The following is a 26,117-nucleotide window of genomic DNA, read 5'->3' as shown; positions in this document are numbered from 1 at the left end:
AATGTCCCTGGAAGAAAAAGGTAGATGACAGTAGAGTCTGTTGTCTTCAAGGCTTTCAGCTGCAAAAGACAGAAATGAGCTAAAGCAGAGGTGGGAGCTGTGTGAAGAGGCCGGTGGGGGTCTCAGTGCCGCTGTCCACGTCACCCCGCCTGTCCCCGCTGTGCGCCTCTCCTCGCCTGTGTGCTGCCTCCTCCCCACCCCTCATCTCTCTCCATCCATTCGCTCAGCGATCTTTACTGATGCCGGGGTCTGCCCGGCACAGTTTTAGGCGTGATGCACGAGTTGTGAAAAAAAAAGACGAAGTCCGTGAGTGGACATGAGACAGCTCAGCAATGAGTGGTACAGTGTCTCCGGTGGGACCTGCCCGAGGGACATAGTCAGGGCGAGGGGTGTGGTGTGGGCTCTTGTGCCCGGGCAGCCAGGGCACTGTCTCTGAGCCAATGTGGGAGGGGAGCCTGGTGGGAGGGGAGCCTCTTCGGGAGGCAGGTGCAGGGGCTGCAGTGAGCCTCCTTCCTCTGGGAGGAGGCGGGCTGTCCGAGTCCAGGGCACGGGCATTGGCCGTCAGCTGGCAAGGCTGTCTGGGCTCAGCAACCTCCGTGGTGCCTCCAGCTCCTCCGGGCCGGTGGGGCCCACAGAGTGGGCCCGTGAATGGCAAGTCCTTCCGGTCACCTGTGATTGGGAGCAGGAGAAGAGGTTAGGATGGGAGTGTGTGCCGTCAGACAGACCTGGATTCAAATGCCGCTTTGCCGCGACTTAGCTGAGACTTGGGCACAGTCCTCTGCCATTCGGGGTGTTCCGCTGTGTGACATGTGAGGATGACGCATGCCCTGGGCGGTGGCTGTCACGGGCCTTGGAGGTGGCGCCCAGGCCTCAGGGACTGGGCCTGGGGGGGTGCGTTGGCTGAGCGCAGCTGGCCTTCACGTGCGGCTTGGCTTCGGAGGAGCAGCATGGGCTGGCAGTGGTCCTCTTAGGTTGTGCCCTCCCTGACGAAACACACAGAGGGGTTGTCTTTACAGCCGCTTCATAGGCCAGGAGCCGGGGGTGCAGAGGAGGCGGTGGGGGCAGGTGAGCCCTGGATGCAGGTGGGCCGCCGCCCATGCAGAGGAGAAGCGTGACTGACTGGCTGGCACAGCCAGTTAGAGGAAAGGACGGTGCGCAGGCTTCTGTCCTCACTCCGTGTGTCGTGTCCTAATGCACGGTCGCAGCAGAGTGCCACCAGCCAGCAGCTTAACACAACAGAAACGTGTGCTCACAGTTCGGGGGGGCAGAGGTCTGACACGGGTGGGGACAGACCCTCCTGGCGTCTTCTGGCTTTGAGTGCTGGCCATCCACACGCTTCGTGGCACCTGGGCTATCTCCGCCTCTTGGCACGCACTGTCCGCCCTGTGTGTCCCTGTCTCTTCATGAGGACACGAGCCAGGTGGGGTCAAGGGCCCACCCTCCCCCAGCACGGCCTCATCCTAAATAGTTATGCTGCACAGACTCCTTTTCCAAACACCGTTCCCGTCTGAGGCCCTCAGTGTCTGCTTTCTGGGGACACACGCCAGCCCACAGTGCATGTCCTGTTAGCAGAGCACAAACGAAACACTCTCAGCAGCACAGCTCAGCTGCAGGCATCTTTCTTGGCAGCAGGGTCATGTGGGAGCAGGGTGGGGCTCAGTGTCCTCAGGGCATGACTGGGAAACTGCGGAGCCCGGCAGTGGTGGGAATGGCAGTCTGGGTGCACAGCCTTGTGTCTGCGCCGAGCCCAGCCAGCTGCCTCCACTGAGGGACGTCTAGTCACCTGTGCGGCCCCTTCCTGCTGCTTCCTGGAAGGAGCTCTGCTATTCAGGCGTGTTGGATGAGCCTGGTCATACAGTTCTTTGCAGTCTTCTCATGGATGCTTAGATAAGCGAGCCTGGCCCTCTCTATCTTAGAGACACATGTCTCTTTGCCTTTACCCTGAGTTGTCTTATCTGTGCCCCAGAGGCCCCAGGTGACACGAAAAGACTCCGTTAGGGTGGTGACAGATGGTGCTGGTTTTTAGGTCTCATCACTTTGCCTCGGTGAGGGCCCCAGGAGCTGCTGAGGGAGGGTTTACTGTGCTGGCTTCACAGGTTTGTTAAATCTGGCAGATTTTTCTTAGCTCAATTGTAGTAGAGTTTTGCTTCCAAAGTATTACTGGGCTGAGAGCAATAAGCTATACTTCAGTCTTTCAATGGGCCAAGACTCGGATTTCATACGGTGAGGGGAACCTGAAGTCACCAGGTTGGCACTGATCTGGCGCGTCCTCAGGGGGACATTGGCAGCAGTTCCCTTCACTGTACTTTCCGGCAGGGTTTCTTTTCTCTTGCCTGTGCACTGCCACCCGTCCCCCTCATGGCCGCCCAGCACATGTCCTGGCTAAGAACTGCGCATTCAGACACCGGGTCCAGGGTCTGGTGTGGTTGTCCCTTCTCCTCACTGTTTTCTTGCCAACAGGGACTTGTTGCTGTTAGGTTCTGTTGCCTGCCTAGAAGGGCGCTCCCTGGACCAGCAGCCTTACCTGGAACTTGTTAGAATCCAGCAACATTCTAGAATGTTCAATAATGCATAGAACACCCCAGCCCAGACCTGCTGAGTCAGAGACCCAGCTTTCCGGGTGATCCTGATGCAACTCAAGTGTGAGAGCCACTGGCTTAGAATATATCCTAATTCTTTATTCTTTGGCATGACTTTAACCCTCCGTCAGGCGCAACTGATCTCACAGATTCATTGCACACAAAGATGCTGCCATGAAATACATCTTTACTAAGTCACAGACACGACTGGCGATAGGTTACGGTAGAGGGAGAAGATACGAAAGCAATGAGTCACGGTACTTAACTGTTAGATATTTGAAAATTTGCATGGAATGAATCTGAGATCAGTTGTGCCCCACCGAGGGTTAAACTTGCAGTAAGTACGCGGTTTCTGAAATACAGTAACCAGTCTGGCTCTTCCCAGCAGTCATCATGGTAGCTTTCATCCTCAGTTTTATTCACTAAGGTCTCCTTGACTGAATCCTCTGCGGTTAAAGTGCTTATTGATGATTAGCGTGGGCGTGACTGGGAGTCATTCAGGGAAGAAGGATGAACACCAGCTAATAATTTGTGAGAGTTCCTTGAAAATGATTATGTACCCTAGAAAAGTGAACTAGTAGTGTCAGCGTTTTAAATCTTTCTAGAAAATGTACAGCACAAGCAGTTTCACTTCTTGAAGGTAAAACCAACTTGTGTGACAATGACTCAGGGAAAACGAGGGAGGCTTCGTGGCTCGTGCTGAGAAACCCAGCTGTTGCCCTCTCCAGGGCCTTGCTGTCCCCACCTGCCATGTGACCTGCCCTGTTGAATTGTGTCAGAAGCACTCGGTTTGTTACAGTTTGGTGCTCTAGTGAGCTAAGGTCTTGTGGGAACGGAATTGCTTTTGTCTTTTAACTCAATGTTTGCGCCTACATGAAAAAATTTTAAACCTGAATTTTCCGTTTTGTATGTTCTATTGTAGTGCAGGAAAAATGATGACGGGGACACAACTGTTGTTGTTGAAAAGGACCACTTTATGGATGATTTCTTCCATCAGGTAGGTAAGAGTCATTGAACGAAACCCAGTCGGGTTTTTGTCTTTAAACATAGTTATGTTAATATAACTGCATTTGCCAGACTTGAAATAGCACTCAAGCTAGTATTTTTAAACGTTGATGTTCGAGTGATGGAAGATCTCCAGAATGTTGAGTGTTATGAAAAGATTCGTTAATGTTGAGCCCTTCTTCGTGGTGACAGACGTGGGGCGGGTCTGGATGGGAAGGAAGGCCTGGATGTGGTGGGCAGGGCCCAGTGAGTCTCACCCAGTGAGGAGGTTTGTGTCACTGTGGGTCCCGCTTGGCTCGGGTCTGCCCGGCTCACAGGAACTGGGTGCCAGCAGATAGCACATCCTCCTGAGTGCCCGTCACCACGCTGGCCTGCCACACCCTTTGGTAGGTTCTTAAGAAGGTCTCACCCCAAAGCCCATGGTGGTGTCCAGAGCAAGGACCCTGTTCCGTCCGAGTGGGCGTCCGGGGAGTGCACCGAGTCGGGCTTTTCTCCCACGGACGGGTGAGTCTCTGAATACTGACCGCACGCATTGAAGAGCTCATGTTGTCTTTTTTCTGAGTCTCGGATTGCATGTTAAATTCCACATGTCCGACATCAGGCGGAGGTCCTGGGGCGCTCTCCTGAGAGGTCTCCTACACAAGCGACAGGTCCTCATGGACACTGCCCGGGCTCAGCCTTGTCCTCTGAGGTGTCCACATGGGCCACCACCTCTGACTGCATCCCTGGGGTCTCACCTCGTACCCTGGTCCTTCCCTCGGGCTTCATTCGGTGCCCCCCCACCCCTAGTCCCCAAGGCTGCTTCTAGCCTTACACCGCATTTAAATTCTTAACCCTAAGTAAGTGATCAAATTTTGCACAATTTCAGTTTTTGAAACTGAGTTTCAGAACAAGTATTTTGACTTGTTAAGTATGAAGAAAAGAAACGTGTTCAGGATAATTTTTTAATGATGAAACCTTCATTTGCAGGATTTGTTTTGATTATGCTGGATTAGTTTCAGTTGCCTTCAACCCATTGACAGTCTAAACTAGTCCATCAGTGCAGGCGTGAGAATATGTAATATGTTAATAAATTAAGGTACCAGCCTTCCAGATTCAGCCGGAACTTACTGGTTACCTAGTGTAAGCCCAATCATTGAGTTTCTAGTAGTTATGTGAGTTCCTAATTTTATCTAATGGAAAAACCATGAGCTTACATTGTGAGAGACAGGAACGGACTTTAAGGTCCAAAGGAGTTAGGACACCAGATTTCCCGATGTCACTTTGGAAGTGAGAGCCTCTGTATTGTCTTTAGCCCCCTGCCTACTTCGTGAGTCATTGTTCTCTGATTCCAGCCCCTGTACCTGGGCGCTTAGCTCTTCCACAGCAGCTCTGCATGGAAACATTCCTTATTTTAAAGACTCTCCTAGCATGAAATGTCGTTGTTATATTGGACTGAAGAATTATATGAATAGATCACTGAATGTCGTGATGCTGTCCTCTTGGTCACCTAGTGCTAATCCATTTCGGCAGCGGACGTCTCCGAGACGCATACAAAAACAGGCTACTCGCGTGAGGGAGTTTGAGAGCGACAGAGTCTAACGTTCAAGTTTTCATCTGTTAAACTGTTGAGCTACTTCACAGTTGTTTTCTGTGAAATTACTTCTTAGACAAATAGAGAAGCAAATGATGTTTGTTAATACAAACTCAGTTTTAGAGAAAGGCATTCAGATCTTAAATATGCCGTAGAACGTTGCAGAAGGCAGGAGTTTTGCGCACACCCAGCGTTTGGCTGAAGACTAAAACAGCGCTGTGACGGTGCCTGGGGCCCCTTTCTGTGAGGGTGACTTGTGGTGGACAGAAAGGACCTTGTGTGGCGTCGCTCACAGACCCCACCGTGCCCTCCCAGAGTCGGGAGCTGACCGTTTCCTTTTCTCAGGGGCCACGCTGGGGCCCCTCCCACAGAGGTGTGGGTGGGGTGCAGAGCTCCCAGAGTTCAGACAATATCCTTCCCACTCCGGACCTATGTGTAGCAGTGACGGTCCTTCAGAGACGGTACTTCAAAGACGGCTGATTGAAATTTAGATCTGTGCACTGAAACCAAAATAGCATCACTGTGTTTAAGCCTTCCTGATAAAACAGCAAAAATTTAAAAAGAATCAGTTTTTATTTTATGTGTTGTTTTATTCTATGTGTTACATGATTCACAAAATTAAATAAGTATGAGAAGGGTAGAAATTGTGTATAAATGGAAGTAGCAAGCCCAGGCCTGATGAGACAGCTGCTCGCTGTTCTGTGAAGGCAGAATTCTGTGCTCGGCTGTCCTCGGATGCTTCGATTTTCAAAATGTGGCCTCAGGCTTGGACCAGGGCCCCTGGGGTCTGTCCCTAAGACCGTTTCAAGGAGTTCACAAGGTCAGAGCTGTTTTCACAGTAGCACTGAGATGCGTGGCCTGTCCACTCATTCTCCCGTGAATGTTCCGTGTGGCGCTTTCCAGAGGCTCTGTGACGTGTGTGACATCACAGCTTGCTAGGTCACAGAAGCAGATACCAGAGTCAGGCAGCCTTCCATTAAGCCAGAAATTAAAACTGCAGAAAAAGTGTACATCACTGCTCTTTTTTTCACTGACGTTTTGGGAAAATACTGTTTTTTCCATAGAAAGATTATTTGTGTTAACATGTTAGTTCCTGCTGCCACTGTAGCACGTTACACAGACACGCTTATTGGGAGCAGTCCCGGGCATCGGAAGTCTGAGGGCCGTGCTGTCCCCATGGAGGCTCCCAGGCGGCATCTGTCCTGCCTCCCAGCTTCCAGAGGCCCTGCATCCTCTGCTGGTGGCCGTCCTCCATCGGAAAGCACGGGGCTCCAGCCTCTGCTCCTAGCCTCACCCCTCCTGTTTCCGAACCGGGTCCCCCTGCCTCCATACTATAAATACTTTCGTGGGCACACGGAGCAACCCAGACATCACAGGGTAATTTCCCAGCTCGACTCCATCTCACCACATCTGCAGAGTCCCTTTTGCTCTGGAAGGTGACAGTCACAGGTCCCAGGGGCAGCGTGTGGACATCTGGTACAGTGTGTAAGGGGTCTGTAATGACGATTTTAAGTGAATTAATACAGATTGAAGTGATTTCTCCAATATGGTAATTACAGAGAGCGGTAACCTGCATGAAGCAAAGCTCTTTGGGGTCTTCAGTAACTTCCGAGAACTAAAGAGGTCCTGGGACCCCCAAATTGGCGAGCTGCTGCTCCAGCACACAGGTCCCTAACACTTTTGTCTTATTTCTTGAGTAGGGTGTATGTTCCCATTAAAAAAATGTCAAAACGATGTGAAAAGACACAGAATGCTCCACTCCTGTTTTCATCTGCTCTTTTCTAGTTTCTTGTTTAGACGGCTGGCGTTTCTTACTGTAAATGTTAGTATCTGTGCGAACCTTGACCTCCGTCCTACATCACTGCTGACATGCTCTAGACATCGGTCTGTACCTGTGGGCTTTCCCCTTTTTTGAACTTCACCCTGGAGACCTTTTCATCTCTTTTGTCACAGCTGCGTGATGTCCCCTTGCGAGGCAGTCTCTAACCGCCCGGTTCTCTGTGGATGAGCTCTGGGGTTTTCCTGGTCATTTAAATACAGAGGTTGTACTCATTCCTAGCACTGCGGCAGCCACTCCCCACAAACTTGGTGGCTCCAAGTGGCACAGCTGTTCTTCCAGTTCTGGGTGCTAGGAGTCCAAAATGGTTTCCGGGGATGAAGCCGAGGTTCCCCCTCGGCTGGACGCCTGCCCCCTCGGCAGAGCCCTTGGAGGTCACGCTGCCGGCTCTCTCATACGTGCACTTGTGATTGTGCTGAGGGCCCCTGGAGAACCAGGATAACCTCCCCACTCAGGAGCCATTGTTTAGCAGCATCTGCAGAGTTTCTTTTGCCAGCTAGGGTAACCTTCAGCGTTCCAGAGACTGGGGACCTGGGCATTTTGGGGGGACATTATTCAGCCTACCACAGGGTTTATGAAGATAATGTTGTGAGTCATCTAGATAGGTCTTGCTAATGAGGACACTGCATTGCGAAACGAGTACTGTGCAGGTTAGAGCATTAGAGGGAGAAAGAATGGCTTTGAAGGCTTGGCCTTCTCACGTGTGAACACCTCCCAGATGAGAATATGACTGTCAGGATATCCTGCAATGTGAGTTTACTGCCTAGTGTGCGAGTACTGCGCAAGTACTGCGTGAGTCCTGGCATTGCCAGCTGTACCCTTCCAGTGGGTAATACGTCGGTCTTGAGTATAAAGATTTTTACAGCCTCACAGGTTTTGCTGATGGACACTGCTGTACTCATAAAGGTAGATAATGTGGTACTTTTTCTTTATTTTTTAAAATAAATGAGTACTAATGTGAAATGGGAAAAGGCTTTCATTTCTTCATGTGGTAATTAGTCACCTATTTCCTTTATCCTCCCCTTTCTAGGAAACAAAAAGTGGTAGTCAAGTAGATTGGCCACAATTGGTGACGACTTTTCCTCTCTTTCCTAGGTTGAGGAGATTAGAAATGGTGTAGCTAAAATAGCTCAGTATGTTGAAGAAGTAAAGAAAAACCACAGCATCATTCTCTCTGCACCAAACCCAGAAGGAAGTAAGTTGTGTGTGTGTGTGTATGTGTGTGTGTGTGTGTCTGTCTGTCTGTCTGTCTGTCTGTCTGTCTGTTTGTGTGCCTGTGTCTCTCTCACTGTGCTGGCTGCACAGGAAATGGAGCTGGGAGCCTGTCCGACATCGTGGAGCCTGGCACGCCATGTCGGGGTCTGATGCCTCGTGACCCGGGCGCAGTGTGGTTTTCCCGGGTGCCGTGTAAGTCTGGCCTTCAGCCCAGAGAGGACCACGATGGGTGACACCCAGATACGTCCAGATGAGACCCCATACCATGCATCTGAGTGGCTCTGCGGAACTCGGGGCCCTCTCAGCGACTGGACCTTAAGGCCGTATTACGGCCAGCTGAACAGGAACGACGGGATTGCGTGTTCCGACGAGAGTTCAGAAGGGATTGATCAGAAAGCAGTCCTTGGTAGAGCAGGTTCAGAGGTGGAGGACAGACGGATGTGATGTGTCTCCAGCAGAGGCTTCTGTGTGGAGGTCTGTTCTCAGGGTTGTTGAGGACAGCACGTAACAAGTGCTTTGCAGTGAACCGACATCAGGGCGTTGGTAGTTACAGGGTGTTTCCTTGGTCAGGAGTGGTGAAGTCTGAAGGCATGAAGATGGTTCTGCAGAAGCAGAGACCACAATGGAGCCCATACTCCGTGGGGCAGGACTGATGATTCACAGCACCGAGTCTCTGAGTCCATGAAATGGTCTGTCCGTCTCCCGTCAGATCTTCATTTGTATAATAATTCCTCGGAAAGACACTCTCATACATACTGACAGGACAGTTACCAAATTCGGGAAACTTAACGTCGATCAGCACTGCGACCCAACCCACAGCCCTGTGCTTCCAGGGTCCAGTCCAGACACAGACGCAGATAACACCTCCAACAGAAGCCCTCCTACCTCTGGGCGACCTGAGCCTTTTGTCACAGGCAGTGTCCCTCTTGTCACTAGGACTGCCTGGCGCCTCCATCACTGTGCCCCTGGAAACGGTGCCCCGCCAGCTTCCTCTGACCCATGTGGCATGGTGTAGATTGCCCCACCACTCTCTTCTTCAGCTGCCTCTGTCCTTACATTTAACACGCTTCTCTTACCTCTTGTAAACAAAACACAATTGGGTTTTGTCTTTTTATTCAGTTTTATCAATTTTTTGTTTTTAGTTAGTGCTTTTAGTCCATTTGCTGGAATTATTGATATATTCAGGCTAACGTTCATAACCTTATTTGCTTTTCAATTTTTTTGTTTGTTCTATGTCACTTTTTCTCTCTTCATGCTTTCTTTTGGGTTGGTTTTAAAGAATTTTATCTCCTCCCCCACTGGCTGGCTCAAAAATATCTTTTACTGTTGGTCCGTGGTTGGTCCTATAGATTACTGTATGCATTCCATACTTGTTAGCATCTAATATAATCTATAGTTCTACTTCCAAGTAATGTGAGGCTGTGGCAAGCAAACTTGAATTCCATCTCTTCCTGCTTACTTGCTGTTATTGTCATATATGTTAATAGATGGAAATATTGACAATATATGCAATCAATAGGCATTTGGATCCACCCACATATTCACCCATAGCAGGCTCCCCATTTTCCCCTGTGTCTCAGGACTTTCATCTGAGATAATTTTTTTCTTCTAAAAAACACTCTTCTTTTAGTAGGGTCATCCTATTGTCTGAAATTGTCCTTAATTGCGTTCTTGAAGGATATTTTCACTGAGTATAGGAGTCTTGTTTGGGAGTTATTTTCTTTTACTACCTTGAAGATTTTGAAGATATCTTTCCTTTTTTTTTTTTTAAGTCAGCTAATTGTAGCTTTTAAGACATTTGATTTTTGGTCTTTGGGTTTATCAATTTGATGTTTCAAGATGTGTTTTTTTAAATTTATCCTGCTTTTTATTATATAAAGCTTCTTGAATCTTTGGACTGATGTTTTTTGGCATTTTGGACAAATCTTGGCCATTTTCTCTTCAAAAATCATGTTTGCTCCATTTTCTGTCATTTCTCTTTGTGAGACTAGAATTATATTTTAGACCTTTTCACTGTATCCTTTTTGTCTCTTGCCCTCTGTTCCCATCATTCTATCTCGTTATGTTTTGTTTTGAAATCTCCTTTCTGATTTATCTGTGGACCTCTCCTCAGCTAATGTCTTTTAGGTCAGGGAATCTCTCTTCACCCATGGAGTTATTTTTAGTTAAAATATTTTCCAGTCCTAGAATTTCATTTGGTTCCTTTTTATACTGTCCTGTTTTCCAACAAAATTCTTAACCTTGTACTTTACCCCTTTGAATGTAATTATTTTAAAGTCTGTGTCAGATCACTCTGTTAACTGGTGCCCCTGTGGATCTGGTTATGTCGTCTGTTGTGTTTCTTAGGTTTTATTCATGGTTTGTTTTCTCTTTGTTTGCCTGGTTATTTTTGACTGAGTACTGGGCTTTGTATATGAAAACTGGTGGTAATAGTTTGAGTCCCAGGATAGTATTTTCTTTCCTAAGGGGTGATGTTTAAGCATTCTGATGGCTGGCTGGGGCGTTGGCCATCCCGATCCGGTTTCTGAGAGTGAGCGGATCAGAGCACAGCCTCGGCCTGCGAGGGCATGGCCCTCGGGGTCAGCAGTCCTCGGCTTCCCACCGCCTCAGCTGCCTCGCTCGGCTCACCAGTCCGTTTCCTTCTCCTGGATCTTCCTTCCTGTCTTCTTAGCGTTATGATGCCTTTAAGCAGATTTAAAAACAATATTTTGTCCAGCTTTTCTGATTGTTCAGCAAGAGGACTGATCGGAATTACCTAGTCCACTGGAAGGGGAGGTTCTCCAGGCCCCATTCTTTTCTCAGTGATCTGAAATACCGCCTTCAGGGCCAAATGCGGGAATGCCCTTTATGTCACTAACGCTTGCGCCGTGTGTGCTCACATGAGCAGGAAGTCCAGTATCTCTGTCTGGAGTGGCCCCCGGCCTATTGTGTGACAGCAGAGGGGCTTTCTTACCCAGAGAGGTGAGTTCTCCTCGGAATGCCAGCTGAAGAGTGGGACTCCGGCCCACTAGCAGGCTGTCCTTGGGCGTCCTGGCCCCGCAGCTGCTCCACGGCTCCCGACTGTGCCCCGAGTCTGCTGCATCGCGTCCTCGGCTGCAGTCAGGCGCTCGCCCAGCCTGTCCCTGCACCGTTTCTCCTTCTCACACTCCTGTGCTCGGCTCTCCCTCCAACCAGCAGGCCACCGGGAGCCCGCTTAGACTATAGTGGAGAGCAGACAGGAAATCAAACATACGGGGGACTTTTGTTTTTCCAGAATATGGTTAAAGTGTCTCTTTCCTTTTTTCAGGTCTGGGTGTGAGCGGTGGGTTCAATGAACTGTTTCATTGATTAACCGGTATAAACCAGCTAGTCTCCCATTTAGGTGTGTAGCAGAGTCACCTGGAGGGCTCGTTGCATTGGACTGCGGGGCCCACCCAGCAAAATTTCTGTTGAGAAGGTCCCAGTGGGGCCCAGGCACCCCCCCACACACACCCATGTTGAGGCTGCTGGTCCAGGAACTACCCTTTGCGAACCATTGGCATAATCAATAGTTTTTCTTAAGAAACAGACTTGAACATTTACCAAACACTGTTCTATTTCAGTTTATTGGACATTATTAATGTTGGATATTACAACTCAGATGCCTTTTTTTTATTTCAAAGAAACAAAAGAAGAGCTTGAAGATCTGAACAAAGAAATCAAGAAAATTGCTAACAAAATTCGCGCCAAGTTAAAGTGTAAGTTTAAAGTTTTGGTTATGTATAATCATTGATGGTGGGACTATGGGTAGTTATTTTTTTCTTTATAATTTTTTATTTTTTTATATTTTCAAAAGTTAGAATTGTGAGCATTTTAAAATAAATTATCTGTATGTACTTGGGATGGTAAGCCTTTGTGTAAGGTAATTACCCTAGAATTTTTAAACCCCTGGCTCTCTTTAAACCAACGGCTGGTCATCCTTACCTGAGGAGCGAAGCACTAATTCCCAGTCGGGAAGATTAGGCACTTGCTTACAAGTTGTTAGTCTCTTGTACTGGTGTAGTTTTATGACACTTGGCTAAGTTGCAGATCTGAGAGGTGAGGAGCCTTTAACATGTGCTGCCAGGGTCCTGAGCTGCCCTCTTAGTTGGCAGGTCGCTTTGGACACTGCGTCCAGTTCATCTGGTCTTAGGGGCTCCCCATTCCCTTTAGCGGCAGTGGCTTCTGAGAGGCTCAGAGCTTTCCTGTGGGACGTAAACAGAGGCTGTTTTCTTGATATCGTAGAAAGACACACTGTGTTTAATTTTTGCAAAACTGCATTCAAATCAGGACAATCTCTGCAGGTCAAAAAGAACTTTATAGTATGGGAAATTCCAGAGCTTTCTAGAAGCAGGGACATTACTGCCACAGGCCCCGGTTCGTGCCCATCAGCTCTGCCCCTCCCAGCGGCTCCCACCCACTCCGATGATTTCGAAGCCAATCCCAGACATCAATGACTTCATCAGTATACACTTCAGTGTGTATTTCTAACACATAGGATTTCGAAATAAAGACCATGCACTGTGCTTGGTTGATCAGATTCTCCTGGGCCGGCCGAGTGGCACTTTAGTTAAGAGTTGGCTTGGGAGCGCCAGCTCTGAGCAGCAGGGCCCTGGTTCGGATCCCACATGAGGGCCAGTGACACTGCCCTCTACAGCTAAGATGGTGAACAACAGCTCAACCTGGAGCTGGGCTGCCGTGAGTCGCTGGCGATGGCATAGGCTGCACTGGGCTGCTGTGAGCTACCGTGAGTGGCTGGCAGCCAGCATGAGCCGCTCTGAGCGGCCATCCAATGGCCGGCAAGCGACTGCCTCACCCAGGAAGAGCACAATGATAATACCAACATTGGCCAGTGAAGTGACATCCTCCACAACTAGACTGAAGAATAAAAGGACAGCAACTTGTCTGTTCCCCTTCCCCAATTCCACAATGCTGTTCTCCTCCCCCAATTCCCCAACAAAATCTTAAAAAAAAAATTGGATTCTGGTTCCATCTTTGTCCCCACAGCATGTTTTTCTTTTGGCGGAGAAACCAGGACGTTTGTCCATTAGAATTTGCCATACTTCAGGATTTCGCTGATTTCACCCCTATAATGTCATTTAATAGGTTCCATTGTCCTATGTCCTGTAAATTGATAGTTCTGCAAACTTGATCAGATTCAGGTGTTTCTTTGTTACTTTAAATGTTAACATATAACATCTGCTTTTATTTTGTGATATTATCAACAATGGATGATGATTACCAAGATCCATATATTGATTAGAAGTTGAAAAGATAGGCAGGGAAAGCATGTTGAGGTTTGGTTTGAAAAAATGTCCACTTTTTGGTGTAAAAGGTAATTCTCCCCTGTTTGTTTCTAGCTATTGAACAAAGCTTTGATCAGGATGAGAGTGGGCACCGAACTTCCGTGGATGTTCGGATACGAAGAACCCAGGTTTGATTATCAGCCTCATCTAGACTGTCAAAGAATAGGCCTCTTGACTTTCCTCTTTCAGCGGCAAAAGCATTTCATCTTTATTGTCATATTAATCCTCACAAGATTTTTGCATAAAAAGTATATAGTACTTATAGATTACCTCTCTCTATTATGAAGAAAAATATCTATTCAGCCCATCAACAGAATTCTGTTCTGAAAAGCAAAGAATTATTTGAACCATTTTAGTGTCATGTGCAGCCACGTGGAATTCAGACTACTTAACTGTACTTGACAAATGGCGATTAGGCGCAGGCTTTGGGGACAGCCTGCATGGTCACCAAACCTGACCCGGTCGGCTGTACCCATGGGCTGACTGGCCTCTCTGATCATAGCTGTCCCTCCTGTAAAATGGAGGGTAGTGCCAGGAAGTAGGGTTATTGTAAAGTCAAGTAAGGCAATGAGGCGCAGCTCTTAGCACAGATTCTGTTACCGAGTAAGTTGCTGCTATTCTTATTTTCCATTCGAAGAAGTAGCATAATAATTTGAATTTTCATAATGTGATGTTTTTATATATCACTTTCAGTAGAAGAAATGAGCGTTATACATTCATTCTTTTCTACATAACAGCATTCAGTACTATCTCGAAAATTTGTGGAAGTCATGACAGAATATAATGAAGCACAGACTCTATTTCGGGAGCGAAGCAAAGGACGTATACAGCGTCAGCTAGAAATAAGTGAGTAAATGAAAATGCTGGTTTTGTTAAAAATGTTTTTCTGTCTCAAGGTCTGACATCAAAGTACCGTAACTTCAAAAAAAAGTAATTCCATCTCTATTTTTGCTAATATTGTAAAACCTAAAGCCCTTTCATAGCCCTGTTCATTGAATTAACCAAACCTGGTGGTTACTTACATCCTTCAGAAAGCTCTAGGGGAGTGGACTTTACGTTGCTTTCTGACTACCATTCCTTTTAGAGTGTTACTCAGATCTAGGAACCTGTCAGTCAGTGTTTCTCCAAGTATGTCCCTGTGTACCCTGCCCTCATGGCCCCGTCTCGGGAGATGGTTCTCCGTGTCTCACGATTCTGGTGAGCAGACACAGAGGCCCTCTTGCTTCTGTCTTCGAGGCTGTCTGTGGAGCAGTCACCCCTGCCAACGGAGCTCGCATCTGCCTCTGGGCGGAGGGCAGTGTGTTTACTCCCCATTATCAAAGATCAGGTCCCTCAGCTGTGACACAGACCAACCGGGGGGCAGCCTCTGTGGGCTTGGGGAGCACGGGAACAGCTGTGAACGTGACCCCACTCCCCCAATGCCCTTCTCCCGACTTTGTAGGGATATAACTAACATACCATGTGGATTACAGTGCATAGTTCAGTGGTTTTTAGTCTGTTAGCACGATCAATGTGAGAACATTTTCATCACTCCAGAAAGAAACCCCTTACCCATCATCAGTCACTCCCTACTTCCCCGCCTGGAACCCTGGATAACCACCAACCTATATTTCTCTGTACATCTGCCCACTTTGGGCATTTCATAGAGACAGGATCATGCAATATATGATCTTTTGTGATGCCCCCGTTCGCCTGACAGCCTGTTGGAGGCTCCGCCTTGCTGCAGCTCTGTCAGTGTCATGCCCCTTTCTGGGGCTGACTCCTGTTCGATTGTGTGGGTGGGCCACAGCTGTGTCTATCACAAGGTGATGGACCCTGGGTTGTTTCCACTTTTTGGCGATTATAAATAATGCTGCTGCAACATTAAATATTTAAATTATTATGATGTTTATTCATTTAATTTTGTCTTTTGTGGCACAAATTGTGAAATTGTAATTATCAATTTGGTTTTTCCAAAAACCTGTTAACATGTTTCATAGAGAACATTAATACACTGAAGGAAGAATATTAACACCAAAACATAGAAAGTATTAAAGCACCTGATTCCAACTAGGCCTTCTTTATTTACGTCCATTGAATATATGCTGAACGCAGCTTATCCCCTTTTTCCATAAGCCAGTTAAACTTCTAGGAAAACTGATGTGCCAAAAGCATTGTATCGACATTCTGAATGGAGCTTTTGTTAACCTTTCAGCTGGAAAGACTACGACTGATGATGAGCTAGAAGCGATGCTGGAAAGTGGGAACCCTTCCATTTTCACTTCGGACGTAAGTGCACAGCTGGTTTGTGGCTGCGTATATGTGCATATGTATTTTTTCTTAAGCTCCTGGAGCAATCATAAGTTCATCAGTATTTCTCCCTTTTTTTTTTTCAAAGATCATATCAGATTCACAGATTACTAAACAAGCTCTCAATGAAATTGAGTCACGTCACAAAGACATCATGAAGCTGGAGACCAGCATCCGAGAGCTGCATGAAATGTTTATGGATATGGCTATGTTTGTTGAGACTCAGGTAACCGCAGGCATCTTTACGTTTCTGAACCAGAGAACAGTCCTACGTAAAATCCTGGAATTGAGTCCAGTATTCCTGGGGAAGCCATTGTATTGGATCCAGTCTCCTAGTTCAAAAGTCGGTTGTAATGTTATTATAACGTAAGATTGAAATGCTGAAAACAGCTTAAATTTTCAACAGTAAAGGATGGGTTTAGTGAATTATTAATAAATTATGGTGTGTCCATAGGACAGCCTGTTACGCAACCATAGGCAGCATAAACCTTTTGTTCATGGAGGATTTCTAATGAAATATACGAATGTTGTGCTGCAATTTTAATTTAAGGTAAGAGGGAGATATAAAACCTTATGTGTACATAGATATACATATGTATAAATATAAATATATATAACACACATGTGTGTATACACATATATATGGCATGAACTTGACTATGTAAAACAGTATTCACAGAAGGAAAGAAATGTACCAGAGTAATAACAGTGGGACTACAGAAATTTAAATTTTCTTATCTAAAATATATATTTTCAAGTTTTCTACAAAGGGCATATATTATAGTAATAGTTGGAAGAAATATTTAAAAGAATAGGCTCCAAAGGGGGTACAGTCCATGACACAAGTAAAAACGTGTACTTATTACCTGGTGTTCTCCGTTTGTCCAGTCATACAGACAGGGAGTGAAGGGGGTAGGAGGGGCCCCCCAGGAGAGGACGGAAGAAGTTAGTTTTTAAAAACTAGATAAAATATGGTGTAAAATCCAGGCTGGTGTGTACCTGGTAGGTGTGTCCGCTTACTCTCGCGTTGCTGAGTAAGGTCCTCCATCGGTCGCTGGCCCGTTAGAACTCCACTGACCCTGGTGAAATGGGCTTTCACATGGGAGCATCGCAGGTCTGTCACATCCTCACACTGCGGAGTCTGGCGTCAGGGTCTGCGTTGGCAGGAACAGTCCCCCGAAGGCTCAGGTCCGACCGGCTCATTTCCCGTGATTGCCTGGATAGTATACAGAGGACAGGACACCATGTACAGAATCCGTTCTCCACAGGCTCACTGACCTTTAGAAGAGCAGTTTATCTTGAGGAACTTCATCATAAGAATGTGGGGAAAACAGGCCCCATGCATTTGTTAGGAGGCACCACCAGCCACGTGGTGGTTTGATGGGGGGCCTGATGCCATTCCTGATACAAGAAACGGAGAGTTGGCAGTCTGGTCTACCAGCTGCTGCTTTTCAGGAAGTATTCCGAAGAAAACCAATGAAACAATAAGAACACTGCATTATTTTTGTAATTACTGAAGATTTTACAGTACCTTAAAGTTTAATGATAATCATTTTATGCTGAATGCATTGCCTTAAGCGCCATTAGAGAAACTGCTGCTCTTAGCCGTGTTTCACTGTGCCTGCCTGGAAGTCCGTTAGTACTGCCTTAGGATGCCTGATTTAACCCACGTCTGTGTATAGTCGAAACTTACTAGTGAGTTAATTGTGCATCCTTCTTCAATGCTTCACTGTCACTGCTGCAGGTTATGTCTGCCGGGGGACACAGACCCAGGTAATGTGCTTTCTCCCTGACATTTCACTATAGTCACCTCGCTTTACAGTTTTTGCTTATTAATTTAGTCAACTTAGTGTCAAACATAAGCTACTCTTAGTTTCCTGCTATTCTGAAGAAATGGCAACAATTTTGTATGCACTAGAACAAATGCCATTCTTGTGCGTTGTATGTGTGTTTTATATAAGCACGGGTTTAACTGATGGAGCTGCCTCCCTTCCCTGTGCTCGTCTTTAAAGAGCTCACATGTAGCAGCACATCTCACAGTCTCCTCCATATGCCTTCATCAGTACTGCCCATCCCTTGTCGTTCTTTTACAATATAAATTGAATTGTGATACTTTGTATTGGAGCATTTGTAATGGTCTCTTTTTGTAAATATGAAAACCTCAGTATCCATTACTTACTTACACATGTTCATGCGAAAACTTTAGTGATGCTATGTGGCTGTCTTAAGATACACAATTCAGTCATTTGAAAATGTCTCCTGAGTTTGAAACTTTTTGTTTTAAGGGTGAAATGATCAATAACATAGAAAAAAACGTCACGAATGCTGCAGACTACGTAGAACATGCTAAGGAAGAAACGAAGAAAGCTATTAAATATCAGAGCAAAGCGAGAAGGGTGAGTTTGTCTTTCACGAAATAACGTGTGTTTTTCTCTGTTTGGTTTCAAGTTGTACTCTGTTGATGTCAGCCGACTTAAAAGGTATTCCAAGAGATAAAAATATCTTCATGTTTCATTTTAAAACTGAAATAATTATTTTTGCTAAGAAGTTTGAAGTTTGTTAGGTGAGTTGACCAAGAATCTTTCTGTGTCCTAAGTAATTATAAGCCTAATTACAACCAAAGGTCAGGCCATTTTCCTTTTTGAGGTTAAGTGGGTTCAAATTCTAGAGTTCTCTGTTTCTTGGGTCATTATTTGAAGGAAGATAAAACTAATAGGATTGGAAATTCTCTTAAAATCCATTGATACACATTTTACGCAATGAACACTTTATTCTCTATTTAGATTATTTGCTAATCCTTTGTTTCAGAGGAAAGAAGAGAATTATGTGGACCTAAGGTGTTATGTAATACACACACTTAAGCTTTGTCAATGAGTTTTAATACCTTTATCTGAATCTTAAGTGTGTCGTACATGTGAGTGAAAGCTCTTCCACGAAAACAGTGCAATTACAAAATCACGTTCTGCTCTGGAGCCTGGGGAACCATCTAGCTGTGGCTTGTGTGTCCCTGCCCAGCTCTCTGTGGCTTCTGTCTTGGACACAAAGCCCAGACCACTGCTTTCTGTGGGCATCACCCTCCCGCCTCCCGGAAGATGGCAGTCTGGATGTGCAGTGCCTTTCTTAGAGGCCGAGTGCTCGCGCTGGGGACCAGAGGGTTCCAATGCCACGTCCTCGAGGCCTTGAAGAGAGTCTCTACATGTTCGGGAAAAACGAGGAGTCAGTTCTGTGTATAGACTCATCTGTGATGACTGTCCACAGACATTCTGTGTTCCACTGGCGGCCTGCAGGGCACCTCAGTCTGCTTGGCCATGGGTGCATCCGGTGTGTGAAGCATCCGTGAAATGAAAGGCATGGTTTCTCACATCGCTGTTACCACTTGGTAATGAGACGAGGCTTACAGGGAAAGTGCTTGCTTAGCCCAGTTCCAGGCACACAGTGGCCTTCACCTGAGAAATATGACCGACATAGCATGTCAGTCCAGGGAAAATGTCAGTGAAGAGTTCACTGGGTTTCCTGGAAAGATAAAGGATGGCAGAGGATGCGGCTTCCTTCTTAACCTGCTGACTGAGCCTCGCTGTGGAAGATGCGGGGGTCTGCACGTCACCTAGGCTGTCAGCCGGTCAGAAATGCGATGCCTGTTTCAAAACCCATCACTTCCTTTCCTAGGAAACGCCTGGCACTCAGACCACGCTGCTCAGTGTGTCACTCTGCTTCTCAGGTGCTTTGCTACTGTGTTTGTTCATATGTTGGCTGTCCCCTCACCTGCTGTCCTGTTTATTCCCAGGGCAGCTGTGTGGGGCTCCTGAGAGACCCGGTGGCATTACTGGGGTGACTTATTTTATAGGCTATGGCAGGAGGAGTGAAGGATTTTACTGCCAACAACAAACAAACAAGAGAAAAACAAAGGAGTGTAGAGGCGTTATTAATAGATACCGAATTTCTTACTTGACCGGGCTGGCTACATAGCCCTATAGACATGAAACAAGTTGTATATCTCAGTCCATCAGAAATGTATCAAAGTACTGTGATCATGCAGCTCTCACATTGATGAAACCTGATATTCTAAGAATATCTTAGACTGTTCTGTAACAGTCTAAAGCACTTTTTGAGAACTAAAAATTATCACACAGAACTAGTCAGATGTCCTGTAACTTAGATTTTAAAACGAATTCTGAAGGTTCCTTTTATTTTCAGTGAATGGTGTCTCCTAATGTAGCGATATGAAATTAACCATGATATGACCCGCTTGCTTTTCTTTGACAGAAAAAGTGGATCATTGTTGCTGTGTCGGTGTTTCTGGTTGCTGTAATTGCTCTAATTATTGGTTTATCAGTTGGCAAATGATGACGCAGATAACAGTGTATGTGCCTGTCAGCCGGCGCGGCAGTAAGTAACTAATCAACTGATCTACTTATTAACCTCTCAATTAGCTAATAGTAGAGCCGCCCAGTTCTAATATGCCTGACAGCAGCAAGGCCTGCTGGGAGTGGTGCGTTGCCCGGCTCGCCGGCTCTGGTCTCCAGCCGGATACGTGCTGAGAACACCCAGGCTGGGTGGTCCTTCTTTTCTAACCCAAAGACTTCTTCCTGTGCAGCTGAAAAGCTTGTAGGCTCACCCACTAGTGGCATGTGAGTAGGGCACACAGCAGCAAGCTGGCCGCTGCAGTCTCCGCTTCTCCGTCTTGGAAGACTGCTTCTCTCCTGCTGGGGGCCCTTCATCCAGGGTACTAACCACAGCAGTGAAGAGTACTTCTCAGTTAAAAACTAACATCTAACATTGTAATTTATCTCTTCAATTTTAACTTTTAGAATAATTGCAACAACTGAAAGTTGCTCTGTGAAATATATTTACTCATCATTTTACATAGTGGAAATAGCGGGAATGGAACTAAAGCTATGAAAAACACTCAATGAAATTAAAATTTTTCCTGACTTCATTGTTTAAAAATATTCCCTTATTAAAATGAAAACTTTATTGAGTTGGCATGCCTGTTAATTTTAAACAATTCTGAATATAAAAGGTATTCAATTATTTATTTAAAGTACTTTTACTTTTGTATACTATAACAAGTATCACCGTTCTCCAAACTTCAGTAGATCTTGTGTTTTTCCTCTGGGTTTCTTATGCATTTGGAGTCATCCTTCTTACATTAACCCTTAAGTTAGAATGTTCTCTGATATATTCTGATAAATTTGGAGATACGTTATTTCTCCTAAAATGTTTGTTTGGCATAATCTTTGTGATTAAAACTGTGAAATGTCCCAGGGTGTCTAGATTGTGACAGGTAGTGAATTTATCACAGAATTCACTCTTATTATGGAGGTGACTACACCTTGACAGACACTTGGCACTTTATGGAGAAAAAATGATCTAGTAGAAAGGAATCACTTGTGTGGTCAAGGTTCACTGCTGCTTTCCAGTCCTTGAGTTGCTTCTTAATCTGAGCACCTGTGACACTTAGCATGCACCGTTAATCAATGAGCTTTCCCAGGCAATGTTCTAACATTCCTAAAGCCACAAAGTTGCACTTGAAATTGTTGCAGTGATATATATGCCTGGGATGTTGAGTTTGTTAACGATCCATTCTTTTGAAGGAACTCTCAGCACTCTACTTGTATTGGCAGGAAGTTTACGTCTCTTTCCTAGTGCTTTCCTATTAGCTCTGCTGAAAAAATAGTGTATGTGAGTTTTCTTTACTAACAGAATGGTATTTTAAAGACATTTTCATAATTCTAAAATGTGAATTTTCTTAACTTTTCCTAGCGGCCATAATTTTAGTTGAATGTGGTTACACTAAAGATAAAATCAACCTTTAGCTTGGACTCAGTGAGATGAGCTGCTTTTTCACAGGGGCCGTTGATCATTAATGCTGGTGAGTGAGAGCAGGCTCCTCTCAGGGGCCTGTCGAGGAGGTAGCAGTGGGCTCGCTCTGGGCCCCAGGCCTGGCTGGCCGCTTAAATACGCATGGACAAAACAGTCCTCACGCATGAAAAAACACACAGGAGGCACACTGACAATTATTTTCATACAAATGCAGGGATTGGTGTCTTTAATTTTACTTTTGAAAAGTTATTCTTCCAGCAAATAGTTCAGCAAAGCCTTCCTATGGGCCGGGTGCACGCAGGCTCTTTGTGGAGGCGACCCCATGACCCCGCAGCATGGCTGGAACCCTGACTTTCTGTGGGCAGTCAGGGCAAGGGAGCACCTCGCCCATGACTTGTAGGTGGGAGAGCCGGGAGCTGAATGGAGACAGGAGTCCCGGGGTGCTCTGTCCATGGAGGGCAGCCCCGCAGGGGGCCAGAGCCATTAGCAGGAGTTTGGACAAGATGGTTGTTAAATGTATGGCATTTAGGGTGCACCGGAAGCCAGATGTGGGGGGGAGGGCACACTCCATAAGGCAATGAGTGTCGGAGCACGTGTCCAGGTAGCTTTCTCGGAGCAGCTGCAGGGCAGGGGTGGGCGGGAAGGAGGTAGACCAGACCAGCGGGAAAGCTGTGCTAGGAAGGCGCTGGAAGCATGTGAAGAGGCCACTGGGAAGGTTCAGACACACGTAACCCTGACAGGTAACGTGGAACTTGAGGGAGAGGACACCCTGGGTCCGAGTAAGTGACTTGAGAGTTTGCTGAGGGGTCTGGCCATGCCGTCTTCCTAAACCACAGTTAATCGAGCTCTTGCCATGTCACGTTAGTTCAGAGCTGTCCCGTTTCCGCAGCTCTGGTGTCCTAGACAGAAGTGCGGCTTATTTTGGTAACTAATTTAAAATGACATGTCTCTGCCTTTTACCAAGAGACTGGAGGTCCGACCATGAGGTGTGCCTTTCACTGTGTGACTCCCTCCTCCCACAGACGAGCTTCCTTGGGAACACTAGGTGGCTTAAGCCAAAGATGGTTTAGCTTCCAGTGGTGCGAGGATGCTTGTTAATTAAAACGGTGAAATGCTCTGGCGCCCTGCTCTGGGCCTTCGGTGTGATGGAAGACTGAGTTGATGGCTTGGTGATTTCTGACACACGTACATCATACATCAGTGTAAAGCAATGTATAGATAAGAGCAAATGAGACAGATGCATTTAAAGTTTTAAAAAGATACATGGTGCATCCAAGAAATAGCAGTTTGGAATTTTATTGTGATCCATAGATAGTGTCCTTGAAGAAGCCACATGGTGCTAACCAGACTTGCCTTTTCCCTCTAGGGGCATAGAACTGTTGTCTTAATAACATTTCGTTTAAAGTACACGTGTCTGTAACTTAGTGTTTTTCCTTCGGAACGTTCCTTCCCCACCGCCTCCTTTCCTGTGACCCCTGGAGTTCTTGCTAGTGGACTTGTATTTTAAACTGTCTCATACCCCAGGAGAATTGTGTTAGGAACCGACACTAATGACTTCTTCCCTTTGACACCTTGCAGATTAATTAGTGTTTTTCTTTATCTTGCAGAAAATGATGCTCGTTATTATTTGTGTGATTATTTTGCTTGTGGTCCTTGGAATTATCCTAGCAACAACACTGTCATAGCAACTGTAGCCCAAGACCCTCGGAGTCGGACCACATCTGCAGCAGATCAGCATCCTCCCCGTCCATGAGTGAATCCTAGACGTTGTGACATGTGGCACTGAGTGCTGGCTTTTTATTAGTAAATTCAAGGAGAAAACACAACAGAATGTATTGTTCAGTGAAAAAGCCATAAGCAGAATGGATGTGATGAGTTAACCCAAACATCCTTGGACTCTAAATAACACGTCACAAACCTTCAACAATGTGAAACTTGTTTCAATGGCCTTAAAATAAGGAATTATTGAAAATTTCAATTTTTATATTTCAGTGTTAAAAATATATGTATGTAAAGTTTGATTAGGAATATTTTATGTTATGAAGCTATTAGATTTCAGGTCTAGACTTTCTTCCCTGCCCTTCTCCCAGCTAACAAGCTAATTAAGAGACATTTTTGTACTATGTTTAACTCGTGTTTATTGTTTGCAAAAATAATTTTTATTATCACAGAGCTGTTTTGTAAGATATCTATAATTTTAAATGTTTTGTAAATTGTTTAATATATTAACATCTTAATTTACTGCATTTTTATATATTAAATATGACCTTTTCAAAGATATAGGGAGCTTCATGGTATCAGAGCCATCTTGGCACAGTTGTTTACAGAGTTTGCCGTTGGCATGGAAAACGTTAGTTGCAAAGCATCCCAAAAAGCCTTTCAAGTGCCTTCTGTCAGTACCGGTTTATAAGGTTTAAACGCACCTGCTGCCTCCAGAAACGCCTCAGTTATTATACCCAGCTCCGTTTCTACCTGTTCCTTTTCCCAGATAATAAATTAGTCACCGCACTGTAAAGACAATGGTCTCTTCTTTGTTTGTCACATAAGGTTTGTGTTTCCTGTTACTTTAATAAAGTCTGAATTGAAGATGATGATAACCAAGATTTCAGATGGTAGTAAACCAAGATTTACTACTTTCTAAACTCAAGGAAATTATTCCCAGACATTAATTCTTTTAAATTGTTGTATGGGTCCCTTCAGTGTTCCTGTTAAGCACCTACTATTCTGCTGAACTTTAAAAGTTAATCCCAAAGTTTATAGGAAATCTATGATAAACATTTTTATTGCTCATTAATGTTTTTACTATAATAATGTGCTTTACACTTGTAAAATATGTGAAATCTTGCTAGCGAATGGACATCTATAAGGTAGTCAAAAATTTAAATGAATGTGAAGGATACCCAAAATATAGTTAACTCTTGTTACTTCTGTATGTGGTTGTATAAGCATCTGACTGTATTATAACGTTGTTTGGTTTGAAAACTCATATAGATTATGCTTGATTCCAAACTAGCGTGAATTATACCAAACAGTTTAGAGGCTGTGTTCCTCATTTAATACAATTATGAATTCCAGTCATTCATAATTTATACATCTAACTGCTTAGCTTAAAGTCTGTATTTATGCATCTTATTTATTACTTGCTGATCACTGTGTACTCAGAGTTACTCTAGGAACCTTCTGGCCCTAACATATATTTTAAAATCTTCCCATAGTCTCTCAGCGGGATGTGCTCACTGATTTGTGCTTATGTTGAAAATTAACTTGTCCTGAAGGATATTTAACTACTTAGAGATCATGCTTGTGCTAATGTACCTTCTACACACCTGTGTAATTATGTCCACATGGAGAGGAGCTTTGTGCTGATGACCTGTCCCCACTGTCCCTCTCTCTCTTCAAGGTCAGTCTGTTAGTACTCACCTTTCATAATAATTCTTATTGCATTTTTTCAAGTCATTTTTTCCTAGATTTTAAGTACTTAGTAAATTTGTGTTTTTATAGTTGAAGTTATGGAAATGCTTTTAGATTTCTAGATTTCTATTTGGATACTTAAATCATTCATTAGATAACACATTTGTATTTCTAAGCCTCATGTACTTATTTGAAATCAGATTTTAAAAAATATTTTACAGGTTCATTTGTTACCTTTTTTTATTTCTTCAAATATTTCATGTTTACATTAAAAAAAAACTCCCCAAGAACCAAAAAAAACCAAAACAAAACAAAAAAACTTTCTGCCTTGTCATTTCTGGAAAGGTATTTGGGGAGGTATTTTATTGCATATCCACTAATAAATTGTTCTACTAAGAAAATCACCTGTGGTCATTATTATGTATAATAATATAATGGGAGTTGATAATTGTAGGTGTTTTGATATATTTCTGGATTATGTTATTGTTATGACAAGCTTCTGCAGTCCATTCTCAAGTGTCAGCATCACACAGACATAAGGAACCCACCTGAATTCTTGCTGTTTACAACAAATGCGAATTCAAGGAACTTGGGCTGTATCCGTCCCTGGCTTTGAATGCTTTTTCAAAGCTCACGGGACAGATTCTCATTAACATTTATTAATGGGGGAGTCCACCCCATGCTCTGTTTTTCCTCTCTGCTTTTCTTAACCCTCTTTCAGAGTTTTCCTTAGTAAGTGGGATTTCCTTAATCAATAACCCTTACCGCATTTTAACCATGTTGGAAACTGATGTTAAAAAAAAAAATTTAAAAAAGAAAAGGTAGTCAAGAAGATTAGTTCATGGAGACAGAGTCCTGTACACTAGTTTGAATTCCGTTTCTGGATTTCTTCCACAATGAACTTCCACTGCAATGATACATTCAATAATTTAGTTCCTTTGTTTATATGTCTTCAAGTTTGTCACCTAAATGAATGTTGTTCCTTCCCAGCCTCAGAGCTGCCCGGGTGAAGCCTGAACGGGAGGAAGGGGAGGCCACTGCGGGCGGGGTGGCAGCTTAACAAGCGGGGACCTGCCATCCAG

The 26,117-nt window shown here is 45.1% G+C and overlaps 1 protein-coding gene across 3 annotated transcripts; it reads left to right on the top strand.

Annotated features, from left to right (window-relative positions):
* STX2 (syntaxin 2) lies at positions 1–25,436 on the top strand. 3 transcript variants are annotated; one of them, XM_019668947.1, is made up of 10 exons: positions 1–20; positions 3,502–3,576; positions 8,090–8,189; positions 11,851–11,925; positions 13,567–13,640; positions 14,250–14,358; positions 15,707–15,780; positions 15,890–16,027; positions 18,087–18,197; positions 20,065–20,187. In XM_019668947.1, exons 2-10 carry the CDS (start codon positions 3,556–3,558, stop codon positions 20,143–20,145), a joined length of 783 nt encoding a protein of 260 aa, XP_019524492.1. In that variant the 5' UTR covers positions 1–20; positions 3,502–3,555; the 3' UTR covers positions 20,146–20,187. The 3 variants fall into 3 exon arrangements, with proteins under 3 accessions (XP_019524492.1, XP_019524493.1, XP_019524491.1); XM_019668948.1 differs by lacking the exons at positions 1–20; positions 20,065–20,187 and adding exons at positions 3,383–3,400; positions 23,232–25,436; XM_019668946.1 differs by lacking the exon at positions 1–20 and adding an exon at positions 3,383–3,400.
* The last annotated feature ends 681 nt before the right edge of the window (positions 25,437–26,117 follow it).

This window comes from Hipposideros armiger, unplaced genomic scaffold, assembly GCF_001890085.2.
Source record: "Hipposideros armiger isolate ML-2016 unplaced genomic scaffold, ASM189008v1 scaffold_544, whole genome shotgun sequence".
NCBI classification, from domain to species: Eukaryota; Metazoa; Chordata; class Mammalia; order Chiroptera; family Hipposideridae; genus Hipposideros; species Hipposideros armiger.
Note: the sequence above shows the minus strand (reverse complement) of the source record. Positions and strands in the feature narration are given on the sequence as shown.